This window comes from Emys orbicularis, chromosome 9 (genome assembly GCF_028017835.1).
Source record: "Emys orbicularis isolate rEmyOrb1 chromosome 9, rEmyOrb1.hap1, whole genome shotgun sequence".
Classification (NCBI taxonomy): Eukaryota; Metazoa; Chordata; order Testudines; family Emydidae; genus Emys; species Emys orbicularis.
This window is the reverse complement of record NC_088691.1, coordinates 107,480,287-107,499,530: the sequence shown is the minus strand read 5'-3', so window position 1 is coordinate 107,499,530 and position 19,244 is coordinate 107,480,287. Positions and strand designations below refer to the sequence as shown.

Genomic DNA, 19,244 nt, shown 5'->3' with positions numbered 1-19,244 from the left:
CCTGATCTAAATATACTCTATTTGATTTAAAATAGCAGCTCACTGCTGACTTGCCTATATTACTATCCTAAACCTTCTGTGGTTCACACTACAAAATTACTGTGCTATCTACAGATGCTTCCCCACCTTGCTCTATCAAAGTATCTCAGTCTTACACTAACACAGAAGCTGTTTCAGTATCTGTCTTCTGCCAAGTAGAGTAATCATGGCCATATGGCTGATAGTTTTATAAAGTGGATAAACGAGTGGACTAGACCAAGACCACTTCTGTTTCACTTGTGAACTCAGTCAAACTAGAACAAATATTGCAATTATGCAGCTCAAAGAGATTTTAAAAATTCTCAAATGGAGAGTGCAGCTCATCCTAGAGCACTGAGCTGATCGCTTCCCATCTGCACTGCACATTAACCACCACCATGACCTCTCAAAATAATTACTGTGGCTACATCATTTGTGTCTCTTTAACATGTTGGTATTTCCAGTCAATAATGTATTAATATTTTCAGTTCATTTCAGATTTATTTTTAAGGTAAAGGAGAAAGTACAAAATCTTTCTATTAATTTTGGATTCTTTTATACGCTATTTTACCCAAAGATGTTTCTTGCTCCCTACTCCCACAAATCCTCCCAGGGGACAAAAGGGGAGTAAACAGTTTGCACCACAGATGAAGCTGTGAATTTCCTCTATTTCCCTTGCTTTAAATCACCACTCGCCACATCAAGACATCATAACAGAAATAAAAATTCTCATTTCCTCATTAAGATCTGATCTGAAATTCATATTCTAGAGTTTGTCAACATTACTTCTTGAATGAGAAGGGTCTCTGTTGAACCTCTCAATTTCTGCTGACTGATTATAAAAGAGGCTAGGTGCCTTAACAAAATCTGGGTCTCCCACTCTGTGCTATTTACTGAGTACTACTACTCTGCTAGATTTAGCGTCTGTTTATTTTATTTGACATTTACAAGTAAGCTGCAGGGCTTGTTTGACAATGCTATGGCTCTAAGTGGAATGCAAGCTCATGGAAGGACAATGGAAATTACAACAATGACAATGAGTTTTATTGTTAAATGTGGAATGCTCAAACTGTTAACAAAAATCGCCAGAAATCTTGAGCACAAAAATATCTCTACAGTTGCCATATACACTGCTCGAGTCTAATAAAACCTGGAATGCATACAGATGTCAAAATGCTTGTTTTAACTGCAACATAAGGAGCCATTAGAGCATGTGTATGATAACTGCAGTGTCATTTTCATGCTTAAGGTTTTGAGATTTTTTTTTTTTTACTACTTGAATTTTCACAGTACTCAAATGGCAGAAAATCTCAAAAACAAAATAAAACGAATTTATTTAAATTAAATATATTGCCAGAGCACTGCAACACTACAGCGTCAAATATCATTTAATATTTAGATTTTCAGTCTACAATGTAAAGTACAATATACTATACTGTTAATGAATTCTCTGTTATTCTGTTAAAATGTTTATTAGATAGGTAGATAAGGAAATCAAGTCATGACAACAAAGAACCTAATATATATACAGATATCAAAATGTTTGGTTTAACTGCAACATCTAAGAATTTTTATCTCACCCAAGCTAAAATACAAGAGCAGTTGGTAGACAGACTTCAGTACTTCTACCATCTATACCAGGGCTTAATTTGTAATTAAACAGGTGCAGGGCTCAAGCAATCTTTTTACTTTCATAACTGATGAAGCAAGCCCAGGGTTACCGAGGCTATGAACTTCAAGCTTAGAGTTGCTGGGGCTCAGTCCTTGCAAGCCCTGACACGAATTAAGCACTGGTCTATAGTGTACTTATATAATTATCAAAACTCACAAGACAGCAATTTTGGAATGGCTATAGAAGTTCCAGCTCAATTATCAAAACAGTATTTAACAAGTATTAAATTAATAATATAAAGTGTGTGCAAAAGCAATAAAATTTGTGTGCTTTTCATACTCACTATTCAATATATTTCATATTTAGGTTAAATTAATAGATCTAAAAATAAACAGTATTGCTGTTTAACCGCAGGAAATCAAGAGGCCAATCTTTCAATATACAAATAGTATGAATTTCCTTCCAAATACAATGTATGGAACAGCATTTAGAGTATTACCCTTTCAAGTGTAATTTCTTCATATTCATAATCTGCATCCGTGCCATTAACCTAAATGAAGGAAAAAGAAAAAAGTTCTGTAGAATTTTACACTCCGCATAGCACAGACCATTTGCTCAGTACTCTGATGGCTTACTCCCATCTCGGCAGATTGATTCAAAATCCCCTGTAAGCTTGTATGCTTCCCAGCATACCCCTGCTCCAACCACTACACTGCGCACCACACACTCACTTGACATCTGAGTTTCAGCCAGGCTGATTTAGATTTCAGTTTTTAAACCCCCTGGTGTAGCTGTATGCATGTTAAAGATATGAGTTCTACATACTTTGGAACAATAATCTTCTTTAATGACTTTGAACAAAATGAAAAAATCTCTAGAGATGCTAGAGATGAAATGATTTATTTTATGTTTAATCTAAAGAGATGCTGAGACCATCATTCTTGCCACTGTACCTATTCCTGCTAAGTGGCAGCAGGGAAATGGCAATTCTGCATATTGTTTATCACTGGAAACTAATAAAAATACTTAAACTTTTACTCAACATTCACAGTAATATTTGTCATTTATTACAGCTTGTAAACAAACCTTCAATAAAAAGAGGAAAATAAAATAGAATGTTTCGTAAGTTAAACTTAAAACTCAAATATTCTTTCAAAGTTTTGTTCCAGGATTTGGTGTAGCATGTTTCTGTCTTTAGAAATGAGTTGCAGTTAAGAGGAAAGCTTCCTCACCCCAAGGTGAGATGCATGCTACTGACTGTGTTGGAGTTGAAATCCTGTGCCTTTCTTGGAATGTGAAGACCCATTAACAATTCAGTGGAATTTGGCAGTAGCTTTTTGCTCCTGTTGCGGTGGGAGTGATGCTCCAAGCAATGTCTTCAAAGCAGCTGTGTTGCTAAGCCAGTGTCTGGCAAAATAGCATAGCTTTAACCCGTTGTCAGCAACAACGGCTCATTCAAGTTAGGCTTGGATTTCCTTTGGATTTCCACAAGAATACCCATAGTGGCCCAACTTTCTATACGCATTAATTTTACTGTCTTAATTTTCCAACCCAAAGTAAAAGCCTCCTGGAGTCATAGGTCTAGGAATAGCTCCTTGCGCATAACAACAGAGTTTTATTTCTGGTACTAGGGTATTTCCTCTATTTTTTCTTCTCATCACCATCATGGGGTTTTATGGGTTGCTGTACCTTCTAATCATCAACAAGAACCCTTACCCAGTGTGCTTCTGCTTTGGCCGCAGTGGTTTTTAGCTACTAACTGGTGGTGCCTTCACCTGAATGTTTATGGCAGTCAGGAACCTTACCTGACCTCCCCATATAGTTTCAACTATCCCCAAATTGGTATTTATCTCTGTGATTAGCCTGATACCTTGTACATATACTCTGCTGACACCTCCATACTGATTGCCAGTTGTTTACTACTACTAACTACTTTTGAGTACCATTTGGCACAGTTAGCTCTACCTTGTTTTCCAGTTTCTATTATCTACTGCCCTCTAGGTGCCTCTGTCAGTCACCTACTGAAATTTGAATAGTGGTCTTTGTCATATTTATCTTGTGTTTCCCTTACTGGAAATAGACGATTTTATCTCACTTCTATGAGCGTTTTGTAATTCTTTTTCATGCCTTATTTGATTCATTTAATTTTATAAGTTGGACACAGGGGTCACTCCCTTTACTAACAACTGCCTGGATCTTCTGATCTCAAAGCAATACTGTCCACAACTTCTGGCCTCATTTGCAGTCCAATTCTCTGATCACATTTTAATTTTTCTCTGTGTTTAAACAGTTCATTCCCACTTCATCTGACTACAGGGGCTTAAAGTCACTTAAGCACTGATTCTGATAAATTCAAGAATTAATCCTGTAGGCTGTTGTACTCTTTTTTCTTGCTAATGCCAATCCTTGAGTAAATTCAATTATATGAAGGCACGGGTGAGGACTTCAGCTTACACTGCATCGAGTAAAGCAATGTGTGGGAGTGATATAAAGAGAAGGAAAATTCAGATTAAAAAGTAATAGCAAGTTTATAGAAATCATAGGCAGATGGAAGGTTTGAGTTGAAGAGATAAACCAAAGAGGAGGAGTTGTGTTTGAAGATGATCCTTTTGCCCAAACGAAGCACTGTTAAACATTTAGCTGGTTGAAGTTGAGACAAAGTCACAACTTTCCAGGAGAGTCAGGATTCATTAAAAGGCATTGAAAGATTTGTATGACATTGACAGCTAAGTAGTGTAGGACCGAGATCTTATTACTTGTTCCATGAACCATGTTGTTTGAGTCTGCTTCTATAATGGTCAGTTTAATGAGCAACTACTTGTTAATGCCAATTCCTTGTTGCAATACAAGATGTTTTCCTCTACAATATTTTTAAATAGGCTAGTCACAGTTAATGCCATTTTCAAAGAAACTATATTAAGTTCTAACTGTAATTTTACTACTTTACTTTCAATTGCTTCAAAGCTGATTCATTACACAGATTTTGCCACTTCTTTAGTCTTGCTCTGTTTCTCAAATCTGGGTTCAAAGACGCCCATTCTACAGAAAGCGTATCACAAAGTTTTGAAGGATTTGATCACCTCAAGATCACAAGGCCTATCTTTAGCCTTAACTTTGCTAGATTTTATGGTATTTAAAACAGTATTCTCATCTACTGTATTACTTGTTTTCTATTTTGGAGGTTTCAGAGTCTTGCTGTACAGTGTTAGATATCTTTCTTTTGTAGCCATTGTTTTCATGACATTTGTAAAGGGACTTTTTCCTACACGCATGTCTCTGGTGAATGCTGCAGAACTCTGTTCTGATATTGCTCACAATTCAGCTACACAGATAAATACCATTCTAACAGACAATAATGAGGTTTAAATTTTCTTTTTCCTACTTTTCTGATGTCTGCAAATATCAAGACTATGTCTGTATAACACTACAGATCAGTATAATTTTTTAATTAAACACGTATGACTAATATTTTGGTTATGTTCTTAGAGATTCCTATTGGTTTATCTTATTGGCCATGTCTATAGATCAACTATTTAAAGTATAAAGAACAGGAGTACTTGTGGCACCTTAGAGACTAACAAATTTATTAGAGCATAAGCTTTCGTGGGCTACAGCCCACTTCTTCGGATGCATATAGAGTGAAACATATATTGAGGAGATATATATACACACATACAGAGAGCATGAACAGGTGGGAGTTGTCTTACCAACTCTGAGAGGCCAATTAAGTAAGAGAAAAAAACTTTTGAAGTGATAATCAAGATAGCTCAGTACAGACAGTTTGATAAGAAGTGTGAGAATACTTACAAGGGGAGATAGATTCAATGTTTGTAATGGCTCAGCCATTCCCAGTCCTTATTCAATCCTGAGTTGATCGTATCTAGTTTGCATATCAATTCCAGCTCAGCAGTCTCTGGTTGGAATCTGTTTTTGAAGTTTTTCTGTTGTAAGATAGCCACCCGCAGGTCTGTCATTGAATGGCCAGACAGGTTAAAGTGTTCTCCCACTGGTTTTTGAGTATTATGATTCCTGATGTCAGATTTGTGTCCATTAATTCTTTTGCGTAGAGACTGTCCGGTTTGGCCAATGTTTAAAGTATATCTCCAGAACCTACCAAGAGCGTCTTTAGAATTTTAATTTCAAAATTGAGTGCTCACATTAACTCAGTTGGTAACTTGTCAGTTTTACTCTTTGAATATTATAAACATTTGACATTTCACTCCTTGGCTAAAATCCATGAAGTACTTCTATTAGAATATAATACTACTGTAATGTCCATCTCACTAGGCTTCCTTCTCCATCAGTGATCTTCACACAACTAACCCAATTGCTCAGATATGGATATTCTCATGGTTAGCCATTACTTTCATATCTTTGCTAATTACTGATGTGTTCAATTAAGTTTAACATTTATCAGTGGATTATAAAATTCCACATACCATTTTATCTGCACAATCTACTTCATGTGTATCACGATCATTGCATTCTATTAATAATTTATCATTAGCTTCCTTCTTTGCTTCCATTTTCTCGGTATCATGGATTTCCTTTTCTTCCTTGGAAAGCTCTTCCAAGAGACAATTGTTTTTAAATATTTTGGATTGTTTAGATTTTAGTTGATAGTAATGAATATAAATCATAAGTTAGGAATTGTATAAAATTAATAAGAGAAGCCAAGGGACACCAGGAGAAAGCTATGCCTAGCAAAGTTAAGGACAATAAGGAGTTTTTTAAAAATATATTAGGAACAAAAAGAATCCTGACAATGGTATTCATCCATTACTTGATGGAAATGGTAGAATTATCAATAATAATGCAAAAAAGGTAGAGAGAGTCATTAAATATTTCTGTTCTTCATTTGGGAAAAAATCAGATGATGCAGTCTCATCATGTGGTGATAACACTCTTTCCATTCCATTAATATCTCTGGAAGATGTTAAACAGAAGCTACTAAAGACAGACATTTTTAAATTAGCTGGTCCAGATAACTTGCACCCAAATCTTAACAAGTTTAAAAGAGCTGGCTGAGGTCGTCGCTGGATCACAATTGTGGTTTTCACAATTCAAGAAAGATGTTGATAAATTGGAGTGGGTTCAGAGAAGAGCCACAAGAACCCTTAAATTATTAGAAAACATGCCTTATAGTGATAAACACAAGGAGCTCAATCTATTTCGCTTAACAAAGAGAATGTTAAGAGATGACATGATGATAGTCTATAAGTACCTACATGGGGAAATAATATTTAATAACAACAGGCTCTTCAGTTTAGTAGAGAAAGGTATAACATGAGCCAATGGTTGGAAGTTGAAGCTACTCAAATTCAGACTGGAAATAAGGTATACATTTTAAATGGTGAGAATAATTAATCATTGGAATAATTTATCAAGTGTCATGGTGGATTCTCCATCGCAGACAATTTTTAAATCAAGATTGGATGCTTTTCTAAACGATATGTTCTAGGACTTATTTTGGGGACATTCTATGGCCTGTGTAATAAAGGAAGGCAGACTAAGTGATCATAATGGTCCCTTCGGGTCCAATCATCTATGAATCTAGATTTAGTAGTTGTTTTAATATTAAGTGGATGACTTGAATGCAAAGTCAATTTCCATTGCTACTGAAAGACTGTTTTCTTCTCTAATATTATAAAGACTCATGGCACATTAGATTGGCTTTCAGGATACGTTAATACACAATAGTAATTACTATCTTCAGTGCATTTCCTATATTCTTAACATCCTAAAAATCACAGCTTGAAAAACGTTAGCTAAAACTAAACCCTTCCATAATACCTATGCAAAACTATCATCATATAAAAAACCCATACTGCCTCAGCACAGTACCTGAGATACCAGTTTTCCCTATACTTAAAAGGCAAAGTAACTGTGGTAACTTGGCAATTTAAAATAAAATGGTGACCACAGTACTGCATGTATAAATTCTTCATTTAAAATGTGAGAGACAGCAGTACTGATAATTATTTGTTCTTAGTAGAAAAATGTATACATTATATTGAAATTGTTTCTATTCCATCTGAAAATGCTTTTGTTTTTACCTCTTACATTTTGCATTAAATGTTAATAAACTTAAAGGCTAGGATTTTTCACAGGAGTCTCCTGCCATAATTTCAAAGGATTAAGGCCAGAAGAGACCATTAGATCATCTAGTCTGACCTCCTGTATAGCACAGACCATTACATTTCATCCAAATACCGCTGTACTAAGCCCAAGTTTAGACAAAAGCATTTTGGTCATCAGGAGTCTAAACTGTGTGCCCAACCCACCGCTCACACAGGCCATAGACTTTCTAACAGAAACTGGATCAAAGCATATTGAACATATGCTCTAGTTCAAACAGAAATTATTTCAGGGAAGTCCTACAGCCTGGATTCTAGCTTTATTTATTGGCTATATCTACTCTTGTGGCAGTGTGTAATATAAGTGTAGCTACACACCACAGTGAAAAGTAGGCTGTGTCCACACTGCAGTGTGTAGCTAATCAGGTCAGTGAAAGGCTCTGGCAGGGAGAGGCAGCAAGAAAAGGCTCAGCAGAGGGGAAGTTGCTGGAACTTTTCCCCACTGCCTCCCTTTGCCAGAGTCTTTCACTGCAGCAGGTAAAGGGTCCGGCAGCTCCCCATTACTGGAGTTTTTCCCTGTGGCAGGGAAAGGTTCTGACAGCTCCCACTGCTGGAGCCTTTCCCTGTGGTGGGGAAAAAGCCACTGGAGTCTTTTCCCACTACCGGAGTTTATTAGGAATTTAGGGTAAAAACATGATAGGGATGTTATAATTATCCAAGCACTACAAACTCATGACATTCAGAGTTAAGGTTACATTAAATCCAAACATATTAAGATATGTAAATACACAGTAAAAGTGCCAAATAACCCAAATTCCACCCTGTAGTGACAACACAAGTGGAAAAAATGAGTTTAAAATCCAGTTTCTTTCACTCTAGATATAGAAACACTATTATGAACTAATTATAATTAGATGTTTATTGTACTGTGTTACTACTGGTCTTAATTTTGCATTACCATACTTTAACACATTTTGACTGTTGCCAGGGCTAGCACTTGAAACACTGGCACAGCTGAGCAGAGTATTGGATGAATACACCTCCACCCCGATATAACATGGCCCAATATAACACGAATTCGGATATAATGCGGTAAAGCAGTGCTTCGGGGGAGCGGGGCTGCGCACTCCGGTGGATCAAAGCAAGTTCGATATAACGCGGTTTCACCTATAACGCGGTAAGATTGTTTGGCTCCCGAGGACAGCGTTATATCGAGGTAGAGATGTACTGTGTTCCCAGCTGAATGAGACTGTAGAGAAAGAACAGTTTTGGTTTTTTTGTTTGTTTTTTACACCTGAAATCAATAAGCAGAAGAGGAAACAGTTACTTATGTTACTGAGCTGAGAACCCGGGCTTCCACATGTAACTGTGATCAGAGACGCTTATGTCTCCAGAGACAGGGCTGTTTGTGGGACATGATTCCAACATAAGGGAGCGATTGCTGATAAAAAGAGATCAAACCTTGGAGAAATGGGTCCAAATAATAAGGGCTGATAAACTAACCAAGGAAAGGATCAAAACAATAACAGCCACCAATACAGAAAAAGTACACATACTCAAGCCAAAAGAACTTAAAAGGCAAGACAGAGACAGACCAACAGAGAATGCAAGTATCATAGTCTAGAATGTGTACTGGAAAGTGGCACAAAAGCCAGAAAGAAAAATGTCCAGACTATGGGCAATGGTGCAAGGAGGGTGGGAAACCAATCTACTTCATGTCCCAATGCCACAGCTACCCCAGGAAGAAAAAAAACCCAGCAGCTCATGCTGTGACACAAGAAACAGAAACTATCTTCAGTGGACCATGGTAAATCCAAAGTCTCTCAATGTACATGCACTGGAGAAGGCAGCTGTCAGTCATTCAACGTCCATATTTGCAAATATTCTATTAAATCAGTGACCAATTTGGCTCCAGCTCGACTGTGAAGCAACCTGCAATGTAGTCCAAGGCAGGGCAGTGCAAGCCATAGATTTGCTTGTAGGACAGCACGAAAATATTCTCAACATGACAGAGAACAGGACAGATTCTAATCACATAAAAGTTCATATTCCAAGGAGATATATATTTAAAGGAGAAGCTGAAGTTGGAAGTGGCATTCCTATGCGCAACCCATGAAAATATCAAAACACAAAATTGCATTACCCCTTGTGGAGCCATTCAAGAAAGAACTGGCAAACCTGCAAACAAAAAGCATCATTTTCCCCACTGAAACTAGCACAGAGTTCATCAGCAGCCTAGTAGACGTACAAAAACCTTCAGGTAAAAAGGAGGTACAAAAACTGAGAAACTGCATCACCCGGAGCATGGAAAAGCTCACTTACCCATTACTAACAACCAAGGTGGATCTGATTTAAATCACTAGTCAGGAAGACTCGATTTAATCATAGATTTCTATATAAAAGTGCATTCTCCTCCCTAGTCATCTGACCAAGTTTCCACTTCTTGTAAGCTTCCTTTTTGTGTTTAAGCTCACCGAAGATTTCACTGTTAAGCCAAGCTGGTCACCTGCCATATTTGCTATTCTTTCTGCACACTGGGATGCGCAGACTTAATGGAAGTGAGAAACATGCTTATACAAGATTGTAACTTCCTGAAATTAACTTTTAGTCACTGGAAAGCTGTTTTGTTTTCCTTGTAACTATACCAGTCCCTCTTATTCTTGCTCAGTATCACCTAAACCTCTATTCTTTGTTAATAAACTTATTCTTGCTGTATTACAAAACCATCTCAGGGCTGTGCATTAAAATGGAGGCTGAGTCCTCTGCTAGCCAAACTGGAGGAAGACAACTTAATTTCTGTGAACATCCAGTGAGAGGGACTGAATACTCCAGAGAGACGTCCCTGGTGCAGGAATGGGGGTTCACTGACTGTTACCTGCAAGACAGGGTTTGGACTGACAGAGTCCGAAGAGTTGGCTGGCAAGCCAGACAGGCTGGTGTGTGAGAGAGCCGACACATGGCTTAGTAGCAGCAAAACACTCACTTGCTGAGGCAGAGAAGGAACACAGGGGCTTACAATTCAGGGTACCCCAAAAAAGACATCACAGTACCAAGTCAAATGTGTCACAGAATTATATTACATCAGCACTATTACCTTTATCAACTTGTAATCTCATCAAAAATATTCAGTTAGTTTGACAGAATTTATTTTTCATAAAACCATAAAACTGATTGGTATTAGTTATCGTACCCTTGTGATTCTGTAGTAATTGATTCCTATATTAGTTGTTCCATTATTCTGTCCAAGATCCAAGTCAGACTGACAGGCCTATGATTGCCTGGGTCGTTCTGTTCACCCTTTTAAAATATTGCCACAACGCTAGCTTTCGTCCAGTCATCAGTGTTCCAAGGGTTCTTGAAAATCAACATTTTACAGTCCAGAAGGCTCCTTTGTCAGCAGGCAATGATGTGGGCTTCGCTGAGGCAGTATAGGCACTGTTGGTACTCACTGCCCATAGAGGTGGGAGGGATAGCTCAGTGGTTTGAGCATTGGCCTGCTAAACCCAGGGTTGTGAGTTCAATACTTGAGGGGGCCATTTAGGGATCGGGGGAAAAAAAAAAAAAAAAAAAAAAACCACCTGTCAGGGACAGTACTTGGTCCTGCTAGTGAAGACAGGGAACTGGACTCAATGACCTTCAAGGTCCCTTCCAGTTCTATGAGATAGGTATATCTCCATATATTAGAAGGAGCGCAGGCATAAAGCACAGTTTTTGAAGCCGATTTGCTGGGGCATAATCCCCAGGAGAGGAGGTCTAATGGTGGAAGAAGTCTGAAAGCAAACCTAACTAACTAAAACACTACAAGAACAAGAAAAATGACTATCTACACTATATACAAGAAGGAAGAACAGACAACCAACTCTCTTAGCTAGGCTAAGAACGTGGAGGAACAGAGGTTCCAACTCTGGCCATGCGACAGTAATAGGGAACTGGAGGTGCATCAACCTGCACAGCTTCATATAACCTCAGCTGCAGACACGAGGACAATACACAACTGCTACAGAATTGTTCTGGCTGCAGCGCGTGGCACACATGGGCACCCCATGCCTGGAATCCATATAGGGACCATCACCTAAAGAAAGACTTTTGGGTACAAGTTATCCGGACCCTCTGATTTAAAAATGTCTAACTTTAGAAGCTGCTTTTTAACATCCTCCTGAGTTACTACTGGAAGGTAAAGTGTTTCATCATCATCATCAGACATGACAATATCGTCTTTTTTCCCAAAAATACTGAACAGAAATATTTATTGAATATTTCTGCTATTTGCTTTATATCTATCTATATAGAGATATTTAAATTTATAACTGCCTTCACATTCCCTCTAAGTCATGTTGTTGTTTTTAACCAGTGTTGTCTCCTTTCTTCATTGCAGCTTTTGAGGCATCTAGTAACTGGTGTCTTGAGCCTAATACCTTGTATTAGGCTAAAGCATCTTTCAGAAAGACATCGAAATTTGACTTGAAAACTTCAAGAGACTGAGAATCCACCACTTCCCTTAGTAGTCTGTTCATCTTTGCACCACCTTTACTGAACTATTCCTAAAAGCTATTGCCAGCTCTAGGAGGCAGCACTGTAGAAGTGGTGGGTACTTTAAGCTCTGAAAACCAGGACACAGAGAATTAAGTTATCCAACTCACCATGTTCTGGAAGGACATGAGGCACTACTTGGCCAACCATAACTCTGCATTAATGAAGTTTTGGGCACTCAATTTTCTTGTTTTTTTTTTTTTTTTTAATAATTACTCAGCTTCCCCATATTTCACAGTACAGCCGTCCTCCTCCACTGCTCCTGATTGCTTGGCAACGTTTATCTCAGCCACAAAATGCAATGGCTGCGTGTTGGTTCCTTCACTGCCTCTGCATCACCTTGTCTTCTCTCTGCTTGCCCAGCACAATGGGGGAATTTTTTGAAGGGAGGGCGTGAAAAGAAGTATGATGCAGAGGTCAGGATCAGGGACTTGGGAAACCAGGGTCCAGTCCTTGCTCCAGACTTCTTTTTGTATGACCTTGGGCAAGTTCTTTAGTCACTGTGTCTCAGTTTTCTATCTGTAAAATGGAGATAACAGCACATTCCTATCTCCATCCTACAAGGGGATGCTGAGAGGACAAATCCATTAAAACTGCAAGGTGCTCAGAAGCTACAGTGATGGGGGCCAGATAGATACCTTTAATTGATTGAGGGATGTGGGGGTTTGGGGAGGACAGAACTGAAGCCCCCCACTCCTACTCACTGTACAGCATTGACCTCTCCTTTCAACCCTGCTCTTCCCTGAACTCTTCCAATTACTCTTCTTTCTCTCTCTCTCACACACACACACACACACACACACAATTTCTCCTCACTGCTTTGACCTCCATCTCTCTCCAATTACTCCGACTCCCCTACTACTGCTCCAACTCCTTCAACATTCCCTCCACCATGCTCATTGCTCCAAGTTCATCCATCCCCAGTTCCACCCCCTTCCTTGCCATTTCATGCCCCTGGTAAACTTGTGGAGATAGGAAGATGGAGGGGCTCTGAGGAGTGCATGTACCAGCAGGAAGCGGCAGGAGAGTGGTGATGCAGAATCCATACCCTTGAGTCATTCACTTACTGACAGACTGCCTGAAAACTTTGACTATTAAAAGAGCCCTAGTCTTGCTGCACATCTGCATTTTAATCTGTTTGGGAAAAGTGACTTGTAGATTCAAACTCTCAGTTTAATAACTTAATTTAATAACTAATAATTTAACTTAGCCATACGCTAGCTAAGATAAATGCTGAGAGAATGAGATAAGTTGGGGGATGATTTGAGCCATGGTTTAAGCCCCAAGTGTGCGCAAAAAAAACATTTTAAGAACCAGTTGATTTTTGTAATATGTTTTTTGGGACGTGGTACCTCAGAAAGCCCTTGCTAAATGACTCCACTGCACTACCAACAGTACCTTGCACAGCCATAAACCATGGCAAATGTCCAGATGATGCAAGTAATCACATGGAGTTTGGAGCACTTAAAATAACTGATCTTTAAACAGAAAAAAATGCTCAACCTTAACTGTAGCAGAGCGAATGCTCTGCTATAACAATTCAGAAAATTGTTGTATCCATATGTCCAATTCCATTTTGAATCTCATCAAGTTCTTGGCCTCAATAATTTGTGGCAATGTGTTCCACAATCTATGCGCTGTGTGAAAACATATTTCCTGTGCAGTAATCAGTTTTAAATTTGCTACCATTGATTATCTCCATGTTCTTGCGTTATGATATAGGGAGAACATAAGTTCCAGATCTGCCTTCTGTAGACCATTGACTATTTTGTATACTTTTATCTCATCCTCTCTTATTCATCTCCTTTCAAAGGTAAACAATCCCAGTCTTTCACTCTCTCTTTTATGAGGTTTTTTTTACCAGGTCAGTTAACACTGTTGTTTCCCTTCTCTGAACCCTCTCTAGTTCTGCAATATCCCTTTAAAATGGAGTGCCCAGTTCTGCATGCAGTATTACAGATGAGGCCACATTACTGATTTATGTAAAGTCATTAAAATATTCTCCATGTTATTCACCATCCCGTTCCCTGTGCATCCTAAGATCTTGTTAGCTTTCTGGACTGCTACTGCATGGTGAACAGAGGTCTTCATTGAGAAGTCTAAAATGATACCCTGGTTCATTTCTTGTGGTGATACAACTCATTTGGAACCTTGTAAGTTGTAGGGAGTAGTTCAAAATTTTCTCCCCAATGTGCATTACTTGGCATTTATTTACACTGAGTTTTATTTGCCATTGTATTGTCCATTCAGCAAGCTTGGTCAGGTATCTGAAGTTCTTCGCAGTGTTCTCTAGTCTTGACTAACGAACAATGTTGTGTCATTAGCAAATTTTGCTACATCACTACTAAATGTCCTTTCCACATCATCAATGAATATATTAAAGAATACTGAGACTTGACACAGAACCTTGTGGCACCCCCATTGTCAACCATTTATCATGAAGCAAATTGACCCTTGGATTGTACACTCTGTTTTCTCTCTCAGCCAATTTTTGATCCATGACATTACTTTTCCTCTCACCCCATAACTTCTTAGTTTCTTTAGTAGCCTCTTATAAGGTAGCTTTCCAAAGGCCTTTTGACAGCCTAAGTAAATTATGTCTACCAGTTCTCCTTTTTCCACTACCATACTGAGATATTCAACAAATTCTGAGAGAACAGTGAAAGACAAATTTCCCTTGCAGAAACTGTGCTCGATAGACCCTACCATACTATGACCTTCCAGGTGTTTTATTATTCTTTTTAAAATGATAATTTCAATCAATTGGCCAATTACAGATGTAAGCCTTACTGGTGTGTAATTCCCTAGATCATCCCTAGAGCCTTTTAAACAAAACATTTACAACATTTGTCACCCTCCAACCCTTCAGAAGAGTAGCGGTATTTTATGAGTCTGCATATTATTGCTAGCACCTCAGTCACTTCATTCTTAAACTCCTTCAGAACCCTTAAGAGCATACTATCTGGGCCTGATGACCTATTACTTTTTAAATAATCAATTTGTCCAGCATCTCCTCTTCCATTATTCAAAGAATTCAGTTTTAAATAAAAATTTGAGCATAATAAGTCTTCCACTGTATAGCCATAAAGCAAAAGACAGACAGAGTCAACAGTAAAGACAGCCAAGAGACTGATAGCAAAGACAGGAAGATTTCCCTACCTGGCAGTGTTGGACCATTGCAATACTTCCTCCCAGGAATTAGAGAGGAGCCCAAGCACAGGCACTGATGGGACAGAGAACCAAGAATGACTTCCCATGAGGATTCTGCTGCAGCCCCATAAAGGAATGCTGACAGTACAGAGAAATATTTAAGAGAATGCCAAGTTAGGCAGCCAGCCACACTATAACAAAGGAGCCAAGGACCTGAGAACATTACACAAAAGGGAACAAGTCTGTATTCAACCATCAAACTGCTACACAAAGCAAAGGCAACAGTCCAAGCTGCATTGGGACACAGGTCTTATGTTGTAGCTATAGACTCAGGACAACAGTGGAGATGAAACCAATGCCCACTGTAGGGTAGTGGCAAACAGTTGCCACAGATCAGGCCAAGGACAAGACCAGGAGGATTTGAACTCACCTTGACCATCAGCTGGCCTGATGTAGGCAAGTCAGAAGCAACAGGGTATATGGACAATAAAGAGGATCAATAGGACACCACCCAAGAGAAAAAAGGCAGCAACGGGTCTGAAGCACTGGTATGTATTCTCAATTTTATTGCACTTTAATGTAATTCTAAATTGGGAATTTCCTTGATTTTAAAATGAAAATTTCATAAGTGAAGACTAAAAAAGAAGCCCCCCCCCAAAATGTTAATGTGATATTTCTAATGATGTTAAGATATGTAGCAAGAATCTTACTTTTTTTTTATTATTTTAATTTTAGGGCCAGATTCACCAGTACAGTCTGGCTACTTTGGCCCAGCCTCGAGCAGTGGCAAGATACCATCTTACTGAGAGCACACCTTGCCCTCACTCTTATTAGGAGCAACGAGCGGCAGTAGCCATTTTGAAAAAGGGCACTTTTGCTAAGGGCCACCATGGCTGTAGTCCTACTGAGAACAAAGGGGGCGGATATCCATTTTGAAAGAGGTCAGTTCTGTGTGGAATGCTCTGTAGAAGAACAGTATTCATCAGCCTATACTGATAAGATTTCAGCTATGAAAGATAATGGCACAAAATTACCACTAATCTTACAAAATAATTTTCTAAAGTAGCCTGTGCACAAGATTTCAATGAGTTAACCACACGGGAAGCATGAAGACTCATTTGGTATTAAGAACATTTAGGAGAAAAAAGATCCAGCACCAGGTGCTAAATTTCTCGAATGACTGATTTTTAAGTGATTACAACTCAAACTATTTAATGGATTTACTTGTAAATTCTCAGAAAACTCGTTCTGTACTCAAAAAGAGTAAGTACTGTAATTTGAGACTACACTGTATTCTTCATATACTGTATAACAAAATGGTTAATTCCCTCCTTTAAGTGCAAAACTCAACTCATCTTTAACTATGGAACTGGGAGCAGTGCTCCCACAGCAGGTAAAGATGCACTGAAATTAAGACTAATTTTCATCCCCACATATCTACAGTTATTAATTTAATGATTCAGGCAGAACGAATACAATATTAATGCATGCTTTTAGAAAATTAAAAGTCTGATGAAACAGACTACAAAAATAGCTATCACCATAAAGGTCTACGGCAGTGGTTCTCAAACTTATTATATTGGGCCCCCCTTCTTTGTGTCTATAGTCATTTACGCCCCCCTCCCCAAGTACGTATACCACCACCCACCTTTAAAGGCAGAGTGGAGAGCAGTGGCTGCTGGCCAGACCCACAGCTCTGAAGGCAGTGCCATGTCAGCAGCAGCACAGAAGGGAGGCAATGTGAAAAGTGATGTTTGCCAATATCTCTTTCCACAGCAGATTTAGCGCCCCACTGCCATCTTTATTTCTGTGCTGCTGCTACCACCGCAGGGTTGACAGCCAAAGCCCCGCTGCCTCCAGGTGTGTGTGGGGGGTATGGGGTGGGATGGGGGAATCCCAAGCCCAGGTGGTGGGACTCTGGCTGTCAGCCCCAGGGCAGTAGGGTTCCAGCTGTTCCCTTTATCCCTACCTCCCTGATATGCACGGCCCTTGTGCATGAGCCCCAGCCACACACAGCTCATGCCTCCCATGACACATTCCTGGTCCTCCCTTGGGAGGCCCACCCCATAATTTGAGAACCGCTGGTCTAAGGGAATCACGTGACATAGCAGTGGTATAGTGGTGAAGAGGTCTATTTATTTCACCTTATGGAAGAGTATGACACAAACAGAAATTCTCAGGCTGTAAATGTTATTTGAGACATATGGCCAGTATTCTATTATCTTTGAACAACCAGCATAAATTTGAGGAACATTAGCTGTACTCTGTAACATATGGGATTCTGCAGGCTACAAGGCAAACACTACCATAGAGTAGGTCATGATACATGCTCTCTTTTTAGTGATAGAAGAAAAACTAAACACTTGTGTATTAATATTTTGTTCTAAATACATAAAATAGTTGAAAGCAAATATAAGCTTACGTATGCTGGAGTCTCCAAAGCATCTGTATTCACCAGTACAGGAGGAGGATTTGCCTTTAAAGGAAAAATTTTAAAAAAATGTTAAAATGTGAGTCAGAGGAAACATTACTAAAAGATTTTAGTAGAGATGAACACAGCAGGGAAATGCACTCTATAGGGGTGTGATTTCTAAACACTAACGTGTTACACAATTAATTGTTCCATGTAAACCCTGCTGGTATGCTTTAACGTTGTGCTGTCTGAAACAGTACTGTGCTAAAGTGCACTAGGGAACCTTTAGTGCACACCAGTAGGTAATAAAATAAACTAGGACCAAAATGAGCAACACAGTCTGCTCTTCTGACAACCCTAGTTTATTAATGTAAAGTAATGAAAAAGGACAGGTTAAAATTTGAACATTTAAAAATCTATTCTCCACTTAATCTACATGAGAATAGCATGCATAAAGTTACTTTACATTAATAAACTAGAATTGTCAGATGAGTTTTAATTTACGTTGGAAAGAAAGAACAAATTAGCCTTAAAGTTTAACCAGGTGTTCTTACATTTTCCACAGTACCTTCAACTTTTTTATTATTAAGACTAGATATTCTGTAATATCAGTTAAAATAATTAGAACTTTTCCCAGTAGATGAGATTTCTACAGCACTATAAACTAGTACGGAGATGATTAAACATTTTCCATCATTAAGAAAGTGAAGAAACGCCAATTAAATTGCAGCAAAAGGTGTAGAGGGTTTTTATAAAAGCTCAAGTATCGGGGGTAGCCGTGTTAGTCTGTATCTACAAAAACAACAAGGAGTCTGGTGGCTCCTTAAAGACTAACAGATTTATTTGGGCATAAGCTTTCGTGGGTAAAAACCTCACTTCTTCGGATGCACGAAACCCACGAAAGCTTATGCCCAAATAAATCTGTTAGGCCTGGTCTACACTACCCCCCAAATTCGAACTAAGGTACGCAACTTCAGCTACGTGAATAACGTAGCTGAAGTCGACATACCTTAGTTCGAACTTACCGCGGTTCAGACGCGGTCCACACGCGGCAGGCAGGCTCCCCGTCGACTCCGCGGTACTCCTCTCGCCGAGCTGGAGAACCGCAGTCGACGGCGAGCGCTTCCGGGATCGATTTATCGCGTCCACACCAGACGCGATAAATCGAACCCAGAACTTCGATTCCCAGCCGCCGAACTAGCGGCTGGGTGTAGACCTGGCCTTAGTCTTTAAGGTGCCACCAGACTCCTTTATAAACGCTGAAATTGTTGCTGCCAATTTTAATTCAATTTTTCTTATATAACAGACTCATGGTTAAGATTTCCTTCTTAAGTTCCCTTTAGAATAGGGATGTTAAATTTGTTTCTAATTAGAGAAGGAAGGGGCTATGTTATAGTTATATACTATACTAAGAGAGTTAGAGCTATATATTATCCTTCTATAG

General features: G+C 38.9%; 1 protein-coding gene across 3 annotated transcripts in view; it reads right to left on the bottom strand.

Annotated features, from left to right (window-relative positions):
* Positions 1 to 19,244, bottom strand: part of DLG1 (discs large MAGUK scaffold protein 1) — a 390,639-nt gene that overhangs the window by 179,704 nt on the left and 191,691 nt on the right. For all 3 annotated transcript variants that reach the window (XM_065410859.1, XM_065410860.1, XM_065410861.1), the window contains exons 6-7: positions 17,810 to 17,863; positions 2,130 to 2,180 (exon numbers count right to left, since the gene is read on the bottom strand). In XM_065410859.1, the coding sequence (XP_065266931.1) occupies positions 2,130 to 2,180; positions 17,810 to 17,863 (105 nt within the window). The remainder of the gene's footprint in view (positions 1 to 2,129; positions 2,181 to 17,809; positions 17,864 to 19,244) is intronic.